At 34.0% G+C, this 23,023-nt stretch overlaps 4 protein-coding genes across 5 annotated transcripts; 3 read left to right on the top strand and 1 right to left on the bottom strand.

The window, feature by feature from the left end:
* The first annotated feature begins 577 nt into the window (after positions 1–577).
* Positions 578–9,323, top strand: LOC132698945 (cytochrome P450 9e2-like). 2 transcript variants are annotated; one of them, XM_060665287.1, is made up of 7 exons: positions 578–975; positions 2,597–2,760; positions 2,817–2,982; positions 3,036–3,198; positions 4,006–4,207; positions 4,668–4,910; positions 5,158–5,288. In XM_060665287.1, the coding sequence occupies exons 1-7, from the start codon at positions 779–781 to the stop codon at positions 5,196–5,198; spliced, it is 1,176 nt and encodes a 391-aa protein (XP_060521270.1). In that variant the 5' UTR covers positions 578–778; the 3' UTR covers positions 5,199–5,288. The 2 variants fall into 2 exon arrangements, with proteins under 2 accessions (XP_060521270.1, XP_060521268.1); XM_060665285.1 differs by lacking the exon at positions 5,158–5,288 and adding an exon at positions 8,792–9,323 and having other exon boundaries at positions 579–975.
* A 136-nt stretch (positions 9,324–9,459) lies between these two features.
* Positions 9,460–11,658, top strand: LOC132698947 (synaptogyrin). Its single transcript, XM_060665289.1, has 5 exons — positions 9,460–9,734; positions 10,148–10,382; positions 10,441–10,580; positions 10,675–10,849; positions 10,899–11,658. The coding sequence occupies exons 1-5, from the start codon at positions 9,606–9,608 to the stop codon at positions 10,928–10,930; spliced, it is 711 nt and encodes a 236-aa protein (XP_060521272.1). The 5' UTR covers positions 9,460–9,605; the 3' UTR covers positions 10,931–11,658.
* Positions 11,659–12,745: 1,087 nt separating this feature from the next.
* LOC132698946 (guanine nucleotide-binding protein G(o) subunit alpha-like) lies at positions 12,746–15,088 on the bottom strand. The gene is made up of 5 exons (XM_060665288.1): positions 14,754–15,088; positions 14,351–14,696; positions 14,051–14,294; positions 13,815–13,989; positions 12,746–13,749 (listed from the first exon to the last, which is right to left on the bottom strand). The coding sequence occupies exons 1-5, from the start codon at positions 14,875–14,877 to the stop codon at positions 13,559–13,561; spliced, it is 1,080 nt and encodes a 359-aa protein (XP_060521271.1). The 5' UTR covers positions 14,878–15,088; the 3' UTR covers positions 12,746–13,558.
* A 436-nt stretch (positions 15,089–15,524) lies between these two features.
* Positions 15,525–21,122, top strand: LOC132699350 (uncharacterized). The gene is made up of 10 exons (XM_060666007.1): positions 15,525–15,777; positions 15,856–16,125; positions 16,177–16,392; positions 16,450–16,701; positions 16,751–17,058; positions 17,110–17,367; positions 17,419–17,662; positions 20,138–20,415; positions 20,469–20,739; positions 20,791–21,122. The coding sequence occupies exons 1-10, from the start codon at positions 15,637–15,639 to the stop codon at positions 20,920–20,922; spliced, it is 2,370 nt and encodes a 789-aa protein (XP_060521990.1). The 5' UTR covers positions 15,525–15,636; the 3' UTR covers positions 20,923–21,122.
* Positions 21,123–23,023: the final 1,901 nt, after the last annotated feature.

Below are 23,023 nucleotides of genomic sequence, written 5' to 3'. Positions count from 1 at the left end.
CAGAAGTTTTGTAAAAAGTATTACAGTAGCCTGTGGAAGTTTCTTAGAAAAATATTGATATCTGTTTTTGTTGAAAACTATATGTAAGTCAAAGTATTCATGAATTAATAAATGACTCATGACGGTTGTATCGAAAACTAATCGTTTTTTCTATATTAAACAAGAATACCTTTTTAAATTTATATTGAAGTATTCCATTATAATGTATGTAACTAGCACCCTCTGCAAGCAACCAAGAAACTAAGACCCAAACTCCTTACCACAAAAATCTCCATGATCCAAATTTCCAAGTTATTTTCTTCAAAACTGTTCAAATTATGGAATAAACAAGAAACTGAAAATTAAAATATATATAGACGTCTAGTCTATGGTTACTCTATTCATTACAGACCACCCTGTATATGTACAATTATTTTGTTTTACTGAATACCGGTGCTACTTTGTCTATTTTTTTAAACAAAAACGCATCTTAATTTGACGATCACAAAATTACCATTAAATGTTGAGCGCACGGTATAAAAGAATTTATTAACTAACGACGTGAATAATTGATAAAAATGTTTGGTTACATTCTGTTATCGATGGTCCAAACACATTTCCCTGCAGAGTTCCAGGCTGAATGCATATACGAATACGTATACTATGTGATCTTATCAAACTTTCGCCGCCACAGTGCGGTTAAACGCGAAACTGTTGGTTAAACAAAAACATTTAAGGTACGTGAGTGTCGTGCAAAGTCATCCTAAATCGGCCGTTACGTAAAGAAAACGGCTTTCGCATGATATTTTGGTTAATACTGGTGCTGGCGTTTGTCTTGTACTATATCCTGATAAAACCACATCGGTTTTGGAAGGACAAGGGCGTAAGACAGGGGAAGCCATGGATACTTTTAGGAGATACTTGGGGCACTATGTTCGGTCTCATGGACGTCGCCCAGTCAATTAAACATTTTTACGATAAATTTCCGGGCGTAAGGTGGGTTTAAGTTACATTCACTTGCATTTTGATGCGCAACCAGAAAAAGTAAATAAATACGCTTTTGAGAGGCATTTCAAAATATTTTAAAAGATAATAATCGAAAATTTATAATTACATTTTTATGTCTTTATTTTTCGTAGAAGCAGCTAAGAGAAAATGCTGAAAATTATTTTTTAAATTTTAAAATGGCCACTAAAGGGCGTAATTGTATTCTTGAATTTTAGATTCCGTTTTTGAGAAATAATCTTAAATTTCTAGCTAACTACAGTTGGCATAAATTCAATTCTCGTGGTAGAATACTTTTTGCTCTACCTGTTAAAGAAAAGTGGTAGGGGTTGTCCGAATATTTGGCCAAATAAATGTCGATATCTTCAGAATGGCTGAACACATTTTGTCAAACTGAGCTGATTGACTTCGGTTGCTTGTATCGCCGCCAGATCGCATTTTGCGACATCTCTACAAATAAAATTAATTTTTTCAAAAAAATTAAATGCAACGATATCACTTTTATCGCAAAAAAAATCCAAATGAGGGTCTAACACTTTAATTGAAAACTGCACTTTCATATTTCGTACCTAACGTATAATATCAGTAAAAGAAATAAAAACAAAGTAATGTCGCCATTTTCTTCTTAAACAACACTTTATACACACTTAATTCATATTCAGGCCTATTTTGTGAAAATACTACCGTAAAAATCATCAAAACCTATTCACGATCTGTCAGCGGCCATGTTGATTGTTGAATGCCGCATATCATGCATGCAACATATCAAGTATAAATACGTGCGATTGGCAAAAAAGCATACTTGAAATTTAAAATGTTCGAATTTCACTTGGTTAGATTAATAATAATCAATCATATTGAATGAGTTTCCATTATTATTGACATTATTTTAAACAGAATTTTTGTACTTTAACAGTAAAATGTATATTTCGCTAAAAGAACGAATATTAGTATTTGATAATGCAGTTTTCACTGAAGTATTAGACCCTAATTTTATTATCTTTGGTAGCAATAAATGCGACACAAAAAACATTCTACAAAAAAAGAACCAAATTTATCCCAACTTTAAAATTGGCCACCCGGTGGGAATAACGTGATATTAGTGTTTTCTGAATTACCGTTTTTTGAATTGTTTTTTTTTTGTATTTTCATATTTCATATTTCATTTATTTGAATGAAAATACTGAACTTTTTGGTTTTGTACTCGAGGAAAATTTCTTTTGTATTGTCGCATTGCTCGCATAACAACGTTCATATAATATAATATTCTGTAGACACCTACCCTATATTCTTAGCTTGACTTGAAACGACCCTTGAAAGAGCCATTCCCATGTTTTCAAATTTTTCTCTTTTTTATTAGCTTTTATTTATGTAGGATATTTATAACTATCAGAATGGTTGGAACCACATTTATCCCTTCTATATTCAAAAGAGTCTATAGTCCTGAAGAATGAGGAGACAAACGGGTTTTCCATTTAAAATTTGTACAGGAATGAACTTGAGCCTTTGTTTATGTAGATTTTAATCACTTCAAGGTAGTTTTTATAAAAAATCTGCATAAAACAAAAACACGCAGGGCCAGTTAGCAATTTCAAATTAAAATCGTTGGCAGATATTATGGAATTTATCAGTTTTTGAAACCGAAATTCGTCGTCAAGGACCCAGAGCTCATAAAAAGAATTACGGTCAAGGATTTCGATCATTTCGTTGACCATGTGGCGATGGTCGATCCCGAAGCTGATCCCCTGTTTGCAAAAAATCTGCTCAATCTAAGAGGTATCAGATTTTTATTAAATAAATAAAAAATGTTATAACCAAATTAATTTTTGCAGGTGATGATTGGCGGAACATGAGGTCCACCTTATCAGGATCGTTCACGAGCAGCAAAATGAAGGCCATGTTCGCATTAATGACAGATGCGGCCGAAAACTTTGTTAAATATTTTAAAAAACAAAACGAGGATCTTCTAGAGGTCGAATTGAAAGATGCGTTCACGAGGTATAGAGCGATTGGTTAAACCTCTTGAGGAGTTTTGCAAACACGCCTTTTAGGTTCACGATTGACGTAATAGCGACCACATCGTTCGGGGTTCAAGTAAATTCTCTAGAAGAGAAGAAAAACGAATTCTTCTTAATGGGCAAAGAGATAACTCACCTCAGTTTCTTTTTCTTCCTCAAATTATTAGTATTTTGGTTCTCTCCTAGTTTATTTAAGGTAGGAAAATAATATTAATTTTTTTCTAGTTTTTTTTCCAATTTTCCACAAAATGTAATATATATTTTGCCCAAAAGAGATGCAAGTATCAATAAAACAAACCTGTCCATTAATTTTCACTCTCCAATCTTTGCTCTTCCTAAATGAGCTTTTATCCCAAATAACAGTCAATATCATTTTCACGTGAAATGTACCTCATAAAATAAATAAACAAAATATCTGTGCTATAACTTCATTGACGTTTGAAATACGTCTTAAATTACCATTAAATAAAATAATTGCACTCTGAAACAAAAGATTAACATTCTACTAAGAATCGAGAATAGTTTTCATTTCTTAATTGAAAATATTTTATAACTTAAGTGATAAATCAAAACAAATTACAACAGTTCATTGCACCTACAGCATTTACTAACAGTATAGCTAGCATACTATTTTGAGTATATGGTGAGATAGACAATTTCCTTTGATTGTGCTATAGGTCATTCTTTGAAAGGGTTGGACAATTTTTGGACTGAATAAAAATTAATTTACTGGGAATAAAAAAATGAAGATCGTAACTGATCAAGTTTATAACCAATATGGTATACATAGCATCACTTATCCAAGTCTTTTACAAATAACATGTCACCATCGATCGATGTCACTCCACGTGACCGGACGTCACTCTGTTAGCTGGGATTACTCTAGAGTCTATGCAATGAGGTTTTTAAAAAAAAATGCTTTTATTTTTAACACACTTCATATTGTGCAAAATTCATGGCATTTGTACCGTTTTCTTTCTAACTTTCATACTTTTTGTTTAAGCGTTTTAAGTTTCGAATGTTCAGAAAGGCCGTCACCGATTTCTTCACCAGAGTGATAACCGATACCATTCGAACTCGGGAAGCAAAGGGAATTTACAGGCCCGACATGTTACAGATCCTAATCGAAGCAAAAAAAGGTGCGGAAAAAGAAGAAACTAATATCGGCGAAGTGGGGTTTGCCGCTACGAAAGAGTTCATTCCTGGTGAGAAATGCGTGAATACGAGGATATCGATCAATTTGATATTGCCCAAGTTAACGTTTCAACCTATATTAGGCCACCCTCACGATTAATTAAACTATTACCCAAAGTCCAGAATAGTTGATTCATAGAGTTTACACAAAACTGAGAACACAATTGCCAAAGCTTAGTGTTTTGTAAATAGTCAGGATATTTCACAATAATCTTTCATTTAACAGTCTACTTTCTGTTTTGCTAATAAAATGTGTATTCTTACATTATTTTTTTGAAATTATAATTGTACTTATATTTATTTTACTCAGCACTAAAGATAACCTAATATAGATCGAACCAATTTAATGACTATTAAGATTGATCTGGAAATTCTTATATTACAGACCAACATTCAACCATACAACACTTTTGTAACTGTGATTACTGAAAAGATCTACCAATGTTGTTATAAAGTCGCTTTTGTTTGCAGCAAAATCTAAAATAACCAAAGAACTCACCGATGAAGATATCACCGCGCAAGCGGTCATATTTTTCTTTGCCGGTTTTGATTCGGTGTCGTCTGCCATGACATTCGCCACTTACGAATTAGCCACCCATCCGGATGTTCAGGAACGCTTAAGGCAGGAAATTCAGGAGACTCTGAATGCCTCTAACGGCAAAGTCACTTTTGAAGCCCTTACTTCTATGAAATACATGGACATGGTTTTATCAGGTACTGCTCATACAATTTTCAACTATTTATTCATCTATTTAAACAAAAATAATATTTGGAGCTTAAAACGTAAATACGTAATAAAACACAATACAATTCTTTTGAAATCTAAGAAGGCTCCTTTAAGACATATTAAAAAAAGAAATATTCAAATATTAAAGTTTTTGAAATATATTCTTCTTCTTGACGTGCCATCTCCATCAGCGGAGGTTGGATATCACAGTGGCAAATCTCTCTCTGTCTTCAGCAGATCTTATGAGCTCTTCGAAGTCCATGCCAGGCCACTGACGTATATTCCTCAGCCATGACAGTTTCTTCCGACCCAGCCCCCGCTTGCCTTCGATCTTTCCCTTGACGATGAGCTGTGCGTATCGGTATTTGTCGTTTCTCAGGATGTGACCCAGGTATGCAGTCTTACGGACTTTCACAAGCTTGAATAGTTCTCGTTCAGTTCCCAGCCTGTGCAAAACTTCTTCGTTCGTGGTATGCGATGTCCATGGTATTTTAAGTATTCTGCGATATGTCCACATCTCGAAAGCTTCTAGTTTATTAATGGTTTGTGTTTCTAGTGTCCATGTTTCGACTCGGTACAAGAGAGTAGACCACACATAACATTTTGAGAGTCTTAAACGCAGCTCGAGGTTGATTCATGAGTCGTAGGAGCTTTCTGAGTCGTACAAAAGAGTTTCTGGATTGTTCTATTCTCGATCTTATTTCTGTGTCTGCATCTAATTTGTTATCTTTCCAGCATCCCAACTATTGAAACCTGCCCACTTCTTCTAGTATCTTTCCATTTATTTGTATTGGTTATGGGACATTCTTTGATTTTTTAATTACCATTACCGTAGTTTTCTTAACGTTTATTTTCATATCGAACTCTTCGCAGGTATTGCTAACGCGGTTGAGGAGTCGCTGCAAACCCACATCCCAGTCGGCGATTAGAATAGTATCGTCAGCGTATCTATTTATGTTGTTATGCTGTTTATGTTCACGCCATTAACTTTGACTCCCTCTGAGATGTCTGCCAGGGCTCTGTCAAATATAAATTCTGAATAAAGGTTAAACAGCAAAGGGGACAAGACGCAGCCCTGTCTAACTCTTGGATCCCTCTATTCTGATTCTAGCGCTCTGGTTCCAATATAGGTTCTGTATTAGAGTATTGTCCTTTTCATCCAGGCCCACGCCACGAAGCGATTCCATGAGCAGATCGTGTCTCATTCTATCGAATGCTTTTTCGAAGTCTATGAAGCAGATGAAGATGTCTCGTTGTTGATCATAGCATTTTTGCGCTAGCACCAGTAGGCTAAACAAAGCCTCTCTCGTGCCCATTCCGCTCCTGAAGCCGAATTGGTCATCTCCAATGTTCGCTTCGCATTTACTAGAGATGCGGTTATGAATTATTTTCAGTAGGACTTTTAACTCATGACTCATTAAACTAATTAGGCGAAAGTCTCCGCAGTCTTTGGGGTTTGTTTTCTTTGGCAATGGTACGAAAATTGATTCTAACCATTCTTGAGGTATTTTGCCAGTTTCATAAATGCGGTTATAGAGAGCGACAAGCAGGTCGATGTTTGCTTCGCTTATTAGCTTTAAGATTTCGGGTAATATTTCGTCTGGCCCTGGGCTCTTGTTTGCCTTGAGTTGTTTTATCGCGTACTCTACTTCGGTTTTCAGAATACTTGATTCTTCCGCGTTCATGTCCGTAGGGCTCTGCTCTGGCGCCTTCGAACAGATTCTTGATGTATTTTTCCCATTCTTGTAGTTTTCCCTCTGTGGAGTCTAATAATTTTCCATCCGAGCTTAATATGTTGTGGACTACAGTTTTTCTGTTCGTCGCTGTAAAATCTTTCACTTTCTTATGTAGGTTGAAATGGTCATGGCGTCCTTGCAATTCCTCTATTTCCGAGCATCTGTCTCCTATCCAATGTTCCTTAGCACTTTTTATTTTGGTGCGGATTATTCTGTTGTTAAGATGTCTGTACTTATTTATGTCATTAGCGGCTTTACATTCCCTCCATGAGTCCATCAGATTTAAGATTTCCCCTGTCATCCACTCTCTCCTATTTATTTTAGGAGTTGGTTTCAGATTTGCTTCAACGGCCCCATTTAAGATGTCTTTTGTAGCTTTCCACTTGCTATCCATATCAGTGGTAACGGCAAGGTCCCGAGAGACATTTGCGAGGTGCTCGTTTAGTTCTTGACTTACTTTTTGTTTTATTGTGACGTCCCTCAGAAGTCCCACATCTGGTTTTCCTGGAGGTTTTGGCCTTTTAATGATTTTCCATTTTGGTCTCACTCTAGCTATAACAGGGCTCTGATCTGAGCCAATGTCGGCTCCCGGATAGATTTTGACGTTAGTAACTGAGTTGTGGAATCTTTTGTTTATAATAATAAAATCGATCTGCTTTCGGACTGTCCTGGTATTCGTATGTTGTGGTGACGTCCATGTGTAAAGTCTGCGAGGGTGATGTTTGAACCAGGTATTTGTTACAGCCATGTTGTGTTGTTGGCAAAATTCAATGAGCCTTTCGCCCCTGTCATTTCTGTCGCCCAACCCAAACTCGACAACCAAATCCGACACTCGCCCTTGGCCTATCTTCGCATTAAAATCTCCCATGATGACTGTAAGATCTTGTTTCTTTGTAACTTTTATTAACTCCTTCAATTCTGTGTACCACGCCTCAAGCTCATCTGTGGACTTATCGGCTGTGGGAGCATACGTCTGTATTATATTTATGTTCATTGGTTTTCCCGAAATCTATATTAGCAGGTTTCTGTCAGAGACCGGTAGAAAGTTAGTAACCGCCTGACTGTATTCTTTCTCCAAAATTACTCCTACTCCATTGTAGTGTTTGGAGTCATTGTTGCCGGAGTATTAAAGTATTTTATTCATTGCTCTGGTTATTCCTGAGCCTGGTCATCTAACCTCGCTCAAGCCAAGTATTTGGATGCCCAGTCTGTCCATTTCATGACATGCATTTGCAAATTTTCCTGTTTCAAACAGAGTTTTCACATTCCATGTCCCTATCTTAAATTCCATCTGTAAGGTTTTCAGAGTAGCCAACCCGGGGATTCTTCGCACCCCTTGGAGATTTAAGTCCTGCCGGGACTAGGGGCCATTAAATTTTGTTGTATTGCCATTGTGATTTTCTTGGGAAAGAAACACCAGAGTGGTTTCCCGTTGCCTTCTCTGGTTTTATATCAGCCGCTCCTAACATGGAGAACATACGCTGTCTGCAGCCGCCCACTTTGGGTCAGACGCTGCAGTTTCACCATATCTGGCTACCCTCACTTAGTTTAGTCTGTGGGTCAACACAGTGTACCGGGGTGTGGCGCTTGGAGCCAACAAGTGAGAGTTGGGTGTCTCGTGAGGGCCAGTTGTCAGAGGCCTCCGCCCTTCTACGAAGCTTGGAGTGACCGCCCCAAACAAAAGGTACTACCTCTCCGACACACCCCTACATATATAGTAATTAATGTGTTATTACAACAAACTGTGCACATTAAGTGTTGTTAGGGTTCAACCAAATAAACATGGACTTCATTTTTTGGTTAGTAACGATTTTGCTTGTTCTGTGAATGCATATTAATTCTAGGCGCTGACGTCACAAGACACGTGTTTTCAAAAAAATATATAAATAAAATACTCAGCTATTAATTTGCAAATTTTGAAGTGGCGATAGTCTTCAACTAAATGATATCCGCTATTAAATGCACCGAAGGTGTACAAGAATTATAGTATATATTGAACGTCAAGAGATTTCCCTGAACTGCTAATTTACTTTCACCTCCACAACGTTTGAAATCAATTTTTTAAAACGTCCTGTATGTAAAAATATCATATACGTATATAGGTACACATTCTTTCGTTTTATTGGTTTCAGAGTCTTTAAGAAAATGGCCGTCTTTCGTAGCACTGGGACGCGAATGTACAAAACCATATGTCATAGAACCCACACATCCCGAAGAAAAAAGAGTTGTGATACCGAAGGGAACACCTGTGCAGATACCTCTCTATGGTATCCACCACGATCCTAAATATTACCCCAATCCTGCAAACTTTGACCCCGAACGATTTAGTCCCGAAAATAGACACAAAATAACCCCTTACACCTATCTGCCATTTGGATCAGGTCCACGAAATTGTTTGGGTTCTAGATTTGCACTCTTGGAAGTAAAAACTGTAATTTTTTACGTATTAAACAATTTTGAACTTTTAGTCATCGATAAAACACAAGTCCCCATAAAATTGAGCAAAAAATTTGTAATTAACATAAGACCAGATAAAGGGTTGTGGTTAGGACTAAAGAAAATTGCTAAATGATAAAATAGTTTGCACCTTGTGTATTATTGATTTTTTTTATATTTTAATATGTGCACAATTAAATAAACTTCAGATTTTAATAAATCGTCCACTTTGTTTATTATTTTATAATAATTTTATTGGAATGATGATGTCAGAAATCGACAGACGGTTAACGCGTAATACGAACAACCTTATAGCACAGTATATTATTCCATGATCAAGTGGACTAACCATTTCAATCTAAAATCCGATAGCGAATTTTTATCACGTTTATTAAAATAGCAGTTGTTGCGGAGTATGTTGCTCTCGTAGCGATTAAAAAATTAAAATATTTTTAAACAGTGTACTCGCTGATCATGAAAGTAGTTTGACACTTGACCCCTGACATTAAAATGTCAAATTTGTTTGGCAATCAAAATATGGAGGGTGCAGGTGCTTACGGAGGTGGTAAGGCCGGCGGGGCTTTCGATCCTCTGAGTTTTATCCAGAGGCCGCATGTAATATTGCGCGCAGCATGTTGGGTAAGTTTAAAAATTAAGTTTTTCGCTTTCGTTTGAGTATTTTCCCATAGAAATATCTTCTTTAAAAAAATCAATGGAACTGGTCCTTGTGAGGGGGCGGTTATTGATTTTTTGAATTTCGAAATGGGTCACACAAATTTTGGGTAGCTAATTTTTTTTATGTGTAGTTTTATTGGCCTTATCTATCGGTTGATAAACTGTAAAAATGGAAATTAAAATTAACTTCGGGCCAATAGCAAATTTGCTTTTTAAAGATGTAAACAAAAGATGTAAGCGCTCTTTTAGATTAGAATTGTAACTTTTTGTTAGCTATTAAAATAATTAATAATGTAAATAAAGGCGTATCATTTAATACATAAATAAGTTCCAAATTAATGTTGCTTTTTAATGGATAAATTGTCTTAAATTTTTAGCTTTTTTCCATCATAGTATTTGGATGTATTTCATCACAGGGGTGGCAACCAAATAAGGATAACAAAATGGTCTGCCTGTATAATGAAGACACTAATGCTTGCAATTATGGAGTGGGTATAAGTGTGATAGCTTTTCTGGCCAGTTTGGTGTTTTTTGTAGGCGAGTATTTATTTGAACAAATGTCTTCAGTAAAGACAAGAAAGCATTATGTCTTGGCCGATCTAGGGTTTTCAGGTAATTTTAAGTAAATTTTTTCTATTCAAATTGCTCCAGCGGTTTTAATTTTGTTTAGGATTTTGGTCGTTTCTCTATTTCGTTGGTTTTTGTTATTTGGCCAATCAATGGAGGAAATCCGCCACCCCCGAAAATGGCATTGGAGTGAACAATGTTCAAGCAGCAATTGCATTCTCATTTTTTTCTATTTTTACGTGGGTAAGTAAAAATTGCTTTTTAAATCTTATTGATTTTGGAATTTAGGAGATGAGAGATTACTGATGCAATAGAAGATAAAACTGAACTTTTTCAGGGTGCCAGCGCTTTTCTGGCTTTTCAACGTTTCAGGCAAGGATCTGACGCAGCCTTCGCAACCAACTACGAGGCGGATAATGTAATGCCCACTTCTTACCCGTCATATCCAGGTGGGCCAGAAACGGACCAACATTATCAAGAACCTCCATTCTCGACTGGACCCAATTCAAGAGGTAAATTCAAAAAGATTTTACATAGAACAATTTATTTATTTTTTAATAGGGCCTGCGGATTTCCAAGCACCAGCATATTAACAAATAGGCAACTTTGTTAACAAGATTGTGCTGCAAAAAATTCCTGGTGTGTTCGACACACTCGCCAGGTCGTTTATTTGTACTTAGATTGTACATGCATTGTATTTAGAGGAAAGTATTATTTACTTTTACTGGCAACTATCCCTCGAATGATTATCCCCTAATTTATTTCATTCCTCAGTTGTGTGTTATTTGTTTTAGTAAATGTATAGTTTGCAAGATTTTTATACTTTGCATAATATAAAATAAAGTTAAGAAGATGAACCCAGAGTGTTGAAATATATGTATAGATAGTATTGTGCAATGTACAGTTCTTTAAGTGTCATAAATGTGTATATTTCAATCTGCTAATAGATTGCCAGAACATTTATCATTGTCTCCGGTATGTTACCACACTTTGTAGTGGCGAGAGAAGCTAACAAAGTTATGTAGATGTAGATTCGAGTAAGAAAATGAATTTTTGTCCACACCTGTTGCTAAAGATCAATGTGCTCACTCGAACACAAAATATAATAAGCAGCAAAATAGATCACTGGACTTGTTTTTTTAAACATTGGTGGACACGTTTTAGTTCAAAACCTTAAAAGTGTAATAATTTGTGATTTGTTTTTGTGATTTAGTTAGGTTAGAATGTTTCAAAAAATAGGAAAAAGGAATCTGTGTATTTAAAGTAGATTTAGAGTTAGTGCCTGTTGTATTTGAATAGGAGTAAAACAAAAAGATCAAAACCAATATCTTTCCATTCGCTATTTGTGGAATACGCGATATTATTGAAGAGTCTAATTATGACTTCATGCAAGATTACCTTACAAATATCTGTAGTAGATTGGGTCAAAAAAAAACTACAATGATTTATGAAAAATATAGGGATAAAACCGTTCAAATTAAAGAACAAAAATATCCTCAAAGTTTGAGCTCTTTATATTATTATTTGTATTTTCAATTTTTCCATTAGGTCAAAACAGCCAAACGATTGACTTAAAAATATTTATTTGTACATATTTTTGCAGGATATTGAATTGTTTACAATAAGCTTTTTTGATTTAACTTTCATTTTGGAATTTTGTAAGTAACAAATAAGTCAACATTCAAAAAAGAACATTATTTATTTTTATAAAGTTTCTTAATTTTTTTTTTGTTTATAAAGATATTTTTTTTAAGTTTTTGTTTTTGTAGGATATTCAATTGTTTACAATGATTTAACTTTCATTTTGGAATTTTGTAAGTAAGAAACAAGTCAATATACAAAAAAGAACAATATTGATTTTTATAGTCTCTTGGAAAATATATTGAGATCAATATTTTTACCCCAAGTGATTGGCTGTTTTTACCTCATATCAGGAACAAAAAAATGAAAATACAATTGTTACACCTTTTCTCATTATTGCTAAGAGCTAAAACTTTTTTTTGGTTATTTTTAATCATTTTATTTATACATTTTTTATTAAAAAAAAACAGTCGATTTTTTTGGCCTACTCAAATCCGTAGGTCCCTTAGACAACTCGGAGGTACTTTTAAAATACGGAATTTCAGGCAGCCATAGAACAAACACTTGATTTATTTAATTTAAATCTTTAAACGATAAAAAATTGGTCGAACAAAATACTCCGTGAATATTTGCAATAATTACTAGTACCTTATTTTCATATTATTTGTTACATTGATATGTTGCTATCAAGCTTCTTTTATTTAATTGTTTTATTGAAATACATATAAAGTTGTAATTATGTAAGTTACAAATAAATGTTATCAAAATTGAATTATTTCTTTCGTTGGAGGGACTTAAATGAAATTTCTGAAAATATTTAATTTTCATTTATTGGCTGCACAAAATGTCTACAAATGCAGAGGCAAGTATTACAGTTAAATGCTCCCATCACATTTAAAAATATGTGCACTATTTGTAAGGCTACTTTTATCACAGATTGCAATTGCAGTTTCATAATGGACTGACATTTTTTCCAACGAAAAAAGAAGAATGGGGTAATAGGGAACCACTCATTTTTATAGAAAATTCAATTTGATAGGGAAATGCAATTTTCAATCTGGAAATTACAATTTCCTAAATGGTGAAAATAATTCCAAATTTTCTTGGCTAATAAAAAATCAAAACATCAAAATTAATTGCCTAGAGTTGAATTTAATTCAAATAAGTGAACACAAACAGAGAGATCGAAAAACAAAAAGCATAATATTCACAAAAAAAAATTATGCCTTTGTAGCAGGATAATAATAACAATTACCTAAAGCTTTAAACTAAATCTAAATATTTTGTTTTAAAATCGACATTTTTATGGCATTAAAGGTGAAAATAAAAAATTGTAAAAACAAATGCACATAGAACCTTAGTAATATCACAATTAATCATTTTCCAGTTTCAACTACGAAAAAAGTTGGCAAGAAAAGGTTTGTGCATTCTGAAATAATTTATTCTGTACGGACAATGAGATAAACTACACAAATAAAAAGTGTACACATCTTAACATCGAAAATGAACAAAACTAACTATTCAAAAAGTTTAAATTTAAATTTTGTAAATCATAAGATAGAAAATAAAAGCTATGTCTATTAAGATCTACTTTGAGTATCGCTGTTACTTAAAGGCAGTGAATTTTTTTCATCTAACTTTCAGAGCAAAGTAACCTGACCCATGTTGGCAGATATTACCATTTCCATCACAGACTGGAAAACCACTTGCACATTAGCTGTATCAGTGGCAGTAGTAAAGTGGGGATATAAAACTTTCCTAGAATCACTATTTCTTAAAATAAATTTGTGCTGTATAAACAGGGCCCCCCTATCTACATCTTTATCTGGTCCTAAAAATACAAAAGAAGCTACTAGTACATTTCAAGAACTATAATGCAGCAATTAATATCTATACCTTTGTAATCAGGAAAATACAGTCTCAAATGTCTCTGTGAATAAACGATTTTCTCACGAAAAAGGTCAAATTTGTTGAGGAATAAAACAAAGGACGCTTCTCTGAAAAAAGGGTTATTGACTATTTGGCCAAATAAATTTAGACTTTCCTCTAATCTGTTAACTGTAGGATCTTCCTGCAATCAACCGACGTTAATTAAGGTTGAAGTTTAACGGACTGCATTACTAATTACTCACAATCAATGTCATATCATATCCACTGAGTGAAATAACAAATAATACAGCTCTAACATCATCGAAACAATAAATCCATTTACGCCTTTGAGATCTTTGTCCTCCGACATCATACATACTCACAATTATATCTTGAATGCGAAACTGGGTTTCAATAATACCTTGGGTACGAACTCTGGCTCTGAGAACATCTGTAGGATTTGGCACATATTTTGGATCACAGATTCGTTCCATGTTTTCAAATAAACTGAAAATACCCAAAATAATTATTGTTTAAATTGATAAACAAACCAGAAAGCTTACTATAAAGCAGAATCATTTAACTCATACTCATATCCCCTTGCTACTGCCAACCTAACTCCTCTATCAGACCACAAAGCTTGTAGAGATGCAGCTACATCAGGCAGTACTTGGAAACTCATATCAAAACAACTATCAGCAGCAAGCACGTTTTTAGCATGAATTTTATTTCTAATATATTCCAAGTTAATACGAAGTAAACCCATTCCTGCTAACACATATTTCATGGATGAAAGTAAATTATCTAATACTGTTGGCCGATAGCTGCTTAACTCAGCATGTGTAAATCCATCTGCGTGAATGATTTTCATCTGTTTAACCAAGGTACTTTTCCCACTTTCCCCCGCGCCTGGAAAGTATAACACCTTATTGATTATTTCACAATATATATATAAGGTGCAAATACCAAGGAGCAAAATTTTGATAACATTATTTTGTTGTTTTGCAAATTCACCAAGCTGTCGATCAATTTCTTCACTTCTTCTCTTGGCTCTTCCTTCTTCACGTTCCAATGTTAGGCATGCCCCCATAGCGAATCATCCCGGAGATTCCCATATACAATACCCAACAATACTTTAAAGCTATAGAGGACAATCTTATCAAAGCTGTTTAATTTTATCCCCTTGAATCTACACTGGAAATTAAATAACACACTCTAGCAAGCCAAAAGTTTTTTTACACAAAATTGTATTGTATTTTAATTGCCCTTTAAACAACCATAGCACCCAAGCCGCACTGAAACGACAGTAGGGAATTTCATAGATAAATACTTATTGACAAAAGCATGATTGTGTGTTATCTGTGGATTATATTTTTCAGATCTGTACTATATCACATGTCACCTCCACATTCAAATATTATAAATTAAGGAATAATTATATTATCACGGATAAAGCGTGCAGTACATTTTCAGATTTTCCTAAAGAAGTTTATTTTTCACATATTTTTGTGAACACTATGGCAACGGGGGGATTCGAACCCACAAACTTTAAACATTTGAGGTATTTACAGAATATTCAACTTCAATGTCATTATTCTGCGAGTACTGTGATTCGGTTCGGTAATGAAAGAGTGATTATGGTAATTCTGCCTGTGAAGAGCAAGAACGCTCTGAAAAATTGCAAAGAAGAAGTAAATGATCTGTGGGGTGCTTGTGCGTCTTGTTTACTGTTTTTGAATTTCGACCGTTAACATGGAAACTTTCGATACAAGTTAAAGAAATCGGCAAAAACAAAACTAATGATAACAATACAAACGTCCTTTGCATAATAATAATTCCGAGTTGAAAAATGGAAGATACCAGATTAACATTTAATGGTAGCAGTATCGACAATAAATTTACAAAAATGAAAAGACTCTTAGCAGCAATTCAACAATTTCTTGAATCCCGTGCCGAAGATCAAGCAATATTAATTAACCAATATTTGCAGGTAGGCTAGCAGTGCAAAATACAAAACCCCAGTTTTAACTCATTTAAATAACAAATCAATATAAATTTTGTATTTTAGGCATTGAGTTTATCTTTAGAGTTAACAATCTTTGATCCGCACACAAACATTGCTGGTCAGTTTTTCATTAGTTTATATGATTTGTTCAACACTTTGGAACCGCGGTCTCTGACAAGTTGGTACTGTATTGATGTATTGAGTAATGCATGCAAAAATACTTCAGCTAGGGAAAGTTTAATTAAAAATTATAATTTCATCCCTTGCCTGGCAAGGCTTATTGGAGATCACCTTACCACTGATAAAAAGACTCGTTTACTTAAACTTATGCAGGTAAGTTAGATCTTCCCACAGTAAGCTTGATATCATAACATCCTTTTTTAGGATTTATCTTGTGGGATAAAAATATCCTGGCAGTTTCCACACTTAACTCATTTAATGACAACTTTAGCTAGGTGGGTAGAAGGGTCTGAGCCAGAAGTCGTAACTCTTTCTCTGGCAGTGTTAGTAAATTTATGTTACAAAAATATAACTGCCATTTATACTTTACAAAGAAATGTGGACTTGAAGAAATTCGTACGGATATGTCTGTCTTTAAAAGTGAATTGTGCATTTTTAACTTTGTAGTTTATATGTCTTGATTTGTTACAATTTTAGGGACCAATTGTAGAAGTCTATGTTTGTCAAATTGCTATAATTCTTGAGACTATATCATGTTACATTCCTTGTGAAATAATGCCTAAATTTATTGACAGCACATTTATAGCAATAAAAGACGCTTTCACACACAGAGATATTGTTCTGTTGAGACAGGTGGTTGAGTTTTTCGTAGATAGTGTAAGAGGGTGTCACAATAATCCATTAAATCAATATAGTAATTGGGCCGAGAATATCAGCCAGATATTAGAAGTAAGTTGGTGTTTTGTTTTCAAATGTAAATTAACAACTCATTCGTTAGATGATTGAAGATAATACAAATGAACAAGATCCAGAATGCATGTCGCAAATTTTGGAGTTTATACATTTTTTGGCTGATCTCAAGGTACCAACACTGTCAAGTCAATATCCAAGACTCATAAGTTTCGCAGTCAAGTGGATAAATGAAAGTCCGGCATCTTTCCAAGCATTCGCGCTACTAAAAACCATTGCTGTGAATGCAGAGAAACAAAATAATGGTATGTTAGAGGCCTTGGTGGTAGGACTTCCTGTATTTTTGGCTTTACTAAATGAGGAATCTATGCCAAATCATGTACAACATCATAAAAGGTAACAGAATTTTTGTTGGTCCACTAGATTTAATATAAAAGTGGTTCATAGATTAGGTGCTTTACTTCAGCTGTTGAAAGCTGTGTTGCAAGTTAAATCAATTAGAGGGAAAGTACTGCAAGAGCTACATGAAGATTTGCTCTCCAAAATTTTCCGGCCTTTGTTGGGAGATGACTCTCCGGAATATAGAGACGATACATGCACTATTGAGGCTGTAAATTTATACATTTATGGTTTAGCTCTGATTGCCGAGTTAGTGAAATGTGATAAGAGTTGGTTAGAATTTTTAAACAGTTTACTTTCCAATAGGTAAATTCGATAAGTCTTATGGGTTAGTTTATGTTTTGGTTAAATTTATAGACAGATGCATATAATTCTTGCGCGCGCTATTTGCCAAAGTCCGACTCATGTCAAAAAATTAGCATTGGAATTGTCAGGCACTTCTTGCAGTGTAGAGGTGTCCCAGGCATTGGAGAAACTCCAATCTTTAGTGACAACTGTTAATAAGGAACCATGCAGTCATTCTGGAAATGGGGAGTTTGCTTTTAATCTCATTCCAGTCGCGCAAAATCAAAGGTTGGATGGGATTCTGGATAAGATTGAAGTAAAGTATATTTTGCCAGTCACTAATTTGAGGGAACTATTACTTAATTCGTATATATCAACCTGAATTTGTAAATTTATATGTGGGAGACAGGGTTAGTTTGTATAAACTAGTTGTTTTTGGTGATTCTTCTATGGAGGTGAAAAATATGTTTTTGGGCGCTTTTAAACTATATTTTGATATATGTAAGACTAATTATATACCTTCTTCTATACTGAGAAAAATCATCTCAACTTTTGAGCATTTTGATCCTTTAGTACAGGCCATTAAGGAATCTAATATTATAAAGTATTTGAGAGTGATGGTTGATAAAAACATTGAATGGGTTAATCCTTATTGCATCAATTTTATGTGTTACACTTTCTTTCCAAACAAACTATTACACTTATTAAAGAAACTTCTACAGGCGACTGTAATACTATTCACAAAACTTCTGGATTTCTATTGCGTCGGTTGTTGTTGAGTCGAACTTGCTAACGTTTCGCCAATCATCCCTGTTTGCTTCTTCAGTTGCAGTACCATTATACTAATACTTGTTCTTTTAGCAAAAAATTACTGTTAAAATCTCAACAATATATTTAAAATATCAATAATATTTATTATATACTACATCTCATAAATTTTAACAGAAACAGTTTTTTTTAAATGTTTTGAAAATAAACACGAAACATATCAATGACTTCTACAGGTGGCAAGGCATTTTTTTACAAATGAGGGCACCAAAATACACTAAAAATATGAATGAGATGTCAATATCGACATTTTCCTCTTTGCTATTTCGTTTTCCAAAGCACAGTTAAATTTTCAAAATTTCGAATTTTATGCTCATAGATGGGTATTATTCAAACATATTTATATTATTAACATTTAACAGAAACCAAACTAACCAAAATGCCCTCTAGCGGTGATACAAGCAATCTAAATGAATCCGCCCTGGGCGACGTTGATAGCCTAAAAAGCGCCCTTGTTAGAGACTCCAAGTTGGACAAAATGTGAAGCTGTTTTGAAGTTGTTGACATTTATTTCCTACAATGTTCGAATATCCCCACCACTTTCCCTTAAGGCGTAAATTAAAACAATTATCCTATTTTTGCTATGTATAATATAAGATTATTTCTCAAAAAGTGGAATTCAAGATTTAAAAACCGTATTACGCCCGCTGGCAGTCATTTTAGAAAATTGAAAATTTCCATCATCTTCTATTGGCCGCTTTAGTTATGAGTTTTATAATTACATACTTAGGTACTTTAGTTAAAATTATGTTTAAATGATTCAAATTTTACTTTACTGCGTACAGATATTTGCAGTGTTAGTACATTGTTTATCTATGTACATCGACTACAGGGTGGTCCATTTAACCATTTAAGATGCTCCTGTACTTTTTTTAATAAGTACGAAAATGAAAAAAAGTTGACCAACTTTACTTTTTTTAATTGGAATGTTGTGAATATTTTTAAAAATTATAGTTATTCGCTTGATTTTGAGTAAAATAGGTGTTTGGAAAAATGTTTTAGTACACTTGAAAACTAAAATTGGAAATTTTTATTGTGGATCCACGGAAGTAGTTATTATTTAATGCTTCGAAATATCTATGGCGAAAATATACTATACAGGGTCACACTTGTTTTTTTTTTAATTAGAACATCCTGTATTTAGCTAAGTTTTTTTTAAATACAATATAAAATTAAAAAGTAATGCAAGTTAGGAGAAGTACAATCCGTGAAAAAATATGTTTACTCAAAAATGATACAGACTTAAATCCCAGGGTGTTTCATTAAAAAAAAAGAGTTTTTTTAATTAGGAAAAAACATTTTTTGATGTTCATTTGTGATCATCCTGTATAACATATTTTCGACATAGATAGATAGGTCAAAGCATTACGTATTATCCACTTCCAAATTCCCAATTTTGTGTAAAGTGTAAAAAATAGAAAAGCTCATTTTTCACAAAAACTACTTAAAATTTCGTATGCTATGTAATGACATAGCATTATTTAAAAAAGTAAAGTTCATTACTGTCTTGTTCCAACCGAACATAAAAATGCTATACTTAGGACAAACTTTTTTTTTCCTCAATATCGGACTTATTGGGACAAGGTACACGAGCATCTTAAATGGATCACCCCCTACATGTATATGTATATTCAAAAACATTCTTCGAGACGAGTTCTAATCAACCATAACTATCAAACTACAGCTATCGTTCCTAAAAGTAATTGAGCTGTTAATCAGCAGACAATCTGCTTTCTATGTATTTAAGGAAAATTACAGTAATGAAGATATTTTCTAGAGCAGGCAAAAAAAATATTTTGAATAATTCTTGCACATTTTCTTTTGGTTTAATTTAGTTTTTTTTTATTTTAATTAAGTTTAAATTGTTGCAAATTATGGGCCTAAGTCAATTAGATATCCTAATAACTTATACTTATACTGTGAAATTGAAATTTTGTAATTGTAAAGTATTGTATCATTTCAGAGTAAAATAGCACGGAATGAAACAAAAGATATATCTACCTCGGAATTGATGGAGCTCTACAGTTATAAAATATCATATCTCACCCAAGCTGAAAGAGCTGCTTTGCTAAGCATTGACGCTTCTACGAAGCATTGTACACATCTTCAGCACCGGATTGAAAGACTGACCATTGAACACAATAAGCTCCAGCAGTCTGAATTTCACACGGTACAAAAGTTAGAAGAAGTTTTAAAGCAGAAGGAGGAAACTAATGTAATGCTTAGGGACTTGCAAAACAGGTTGCAAATGTGTTTAAAAAATTGTCAAAAATTACTGCATTATTATTTTTCAGAGTTGAAGCGGAGAAAGGTAAAAATAAGGCTTGCCTAAGCCAGCTTAAACTCAAGGAAAAGGCCCTTTCTGAAACGGAAGCAGTATTAGAAGAGACAAAAGCTAAATTAATAGAAATGACAAAAGTGAAAAATAATGTTGAAGAGCAGTTAAACAAATTGCAGCAGTTGTTCGCGAAGGCCGATGAGAACGGTAGAAAGTTGCAGAAAAATTTGCAGAAGAAGGAAGAGACGTTAAAGAAAGCAGAGTCCAGTATAGAGAATTATGTTTTGGTAAGTAGGTATTTGGGCCGTGGAAAAAATTATGACCGTCTATGATTTTAGCAAGTCAATGATTTGGAAAAAAGCCTAAAAGAAAAAATCACGAGGTTGAATGAAGTGCAGGCGCAATTGCAATTAAAATCTTCAATATTAGAAAACATCACAAAAATGGCCAATTCGCAAATGCAATTGTAGGATTTACGACTGTGCTAATTTTATTTTATAAGAATAAATTATGTGACTTATAGTTTCACCTTTTTTTATTATATATCTAAGTAAATGTCATCAAATGTAAAAAAATGGTTCCAAATTGAAATGTCATTTCAAAAATAATTTGCATTTTAGGAAAAAGCAGGGCGCCCCTTTTTTTTTAAATATATTCCATACAAATCTCGTTTAAGCGGTACAAAAACTGTAAATTAAAATATCTAAAGTGTTTCTTTTTTTTTTAATTTCAATACCCTTTATCTTGGGAAGGACGCGTTTCCGGGCATATTCGTATAGGAAACTATATATTATTTTCGAAGTAGAATCTGTCTTAAAAATTTGGTACATTAATTGCAGAACAGCCTGTATAGCAGCTTATTACCATAACAAAAGAAAGTAGAATGCGAGAGAGGAATATGTAATTAATAATTTGTAAAAAGTGTAGTAATTGATTAGAATCACCTTCAAAATCCGCTTCCACAAAGATTTGCTTTTATGACGTTGAGGTGTACATATAGATACAAAAAAAATGTGACTAAATCAGTAGAAATTTTTGGTTAGAATGGGAGGCTAAAATCCTATTGGAAGTTTTTATAAGACCATTACGTTTTTTATGGCAAAATTGTGCTTATTTTGTTCTTACTGACAGAGGGGAAAAATAGTCTTAATATTTGAAGAACGATTTTTTTTCGAAAATTCGCGGTTATGACTGTCAAAAGGTCGAAATTTGACCAAAACCTCCCAGAACTTCAATCCAAAATTAGTTCTGAAAACGAATGAAGTCACGGGTAGATGTGGTGCAATGTGCTTTCGTGATCATTGAGCATTCGTTGATATCGATCAATACAATACTATAATGGTCTTTTTTTGTGAGTTGCCTCCTGATCCTTGATAACTGACTAACAGAGAAATGCGGTTTTTTAAGAAAACATTTGGCTCATCAGTGGTTGCTTATTGCGTCGTACGTACAAAAATTTTATAGGGCAGCTTAAAAAAAATGCGCCTTACAAGTATAGTATGCAACACGTTCGGTAACCTTTTCAAGTCACTCGTTTATTTGACACGAGCGGAGCGAGTGAGTCAAATGCCGTTTACCACACTTGTCGCATAGTATACTATTCTAGAAACTGTTACATCCGGGAGTGTAATTAAATACAGAACCAAAACTGAACAAATTGAAATAGAAGGGGTTCAAATACCGAATAACACTCGCCAACGGGAATCTCATCCCCGAGCAGCAACCTCTCATTGCTTTATGTTGGTCCTCTGTGGCTCACTCTAGCGGAACCGCACGAATCTTTTTTAAAACGATGTTTTGGTCAACGGTTAGTTCACTATTTGCGAATAGATGGTGGTGAGGGTGTTCATTTGTTACAGTCTTCATTTGAATTTAAAATGAAATTTGAGAAAAGTCACTTTGATATCTACGTCTTCAACTATTCAAGTCCCGTAGATAGGACGATGAACATGAATTTGCGATGAAATGATGCAAAGGCAATATCGTTTTAAAACTATTTCAAAATTCACGTAGTCCCGTCAAATTATTCGCGGAAATGTTTACGCAAATTTCGGAACTCTGCGACGTGATATCCGTGTTGATTTATTGTCCCGCCGACAATAGCGTACTGTTAGTTTCGGAAAATAATTTAAGTGATCAATGGATTGCGAGCGTGAAAAGCGTGCCTAACTCGAGCTGGTCCGCTTTAATTACTAAAGAAGTTCGCGAGGTAAGTATTTATACCCTTGTTTTAATAAAAAACGCATCCACGTATCTCGCCTATACCGCAAAAATTTACTTTTGTTAACATTATGCTCATTTTAAAGCTGTATTAGTCGGTGGTGTATACCTTGTATGATATTGTACTAATCAAACGCAAAAATTCTTGACATAAGACAAAAGCGCGTTTTAAAAAAAGTCATATATGCTTAAAAGGATGAAGATCTTTCTTTAAAAAATTGTCAGCGTCTCTACCTGCTATACCATATTAAACAAAAGATCTTTTATAAATCTACTTCTACGTGGTGATGTGCTAATTCGTCTATCGACGGATAGATGGTGATGCTACACAAGTCATTCGGCGTAATTAAT

This window comes from Cylas formicarius, unplaced genomic scaffold, assembly GCF_029955315.1.
Source record: "Cylas formicarius isolate icCylForm1 unplaced genomic scaffold, icCylForm1.1 PGA_scaffold_3__17_contigs__length_32017465, whole genome shotgun sequence".
Lineage (NCBI taxonomy): Eukaryota > Metazoa > Arthropoda > Insecta > Coleoptera > Brentidae > Cylas > Cylas formicarius.
Note: the sequence above shows the minus strand (reverse complement) of the source record. Positions and strands in the feature narration are given on the sequence as shown.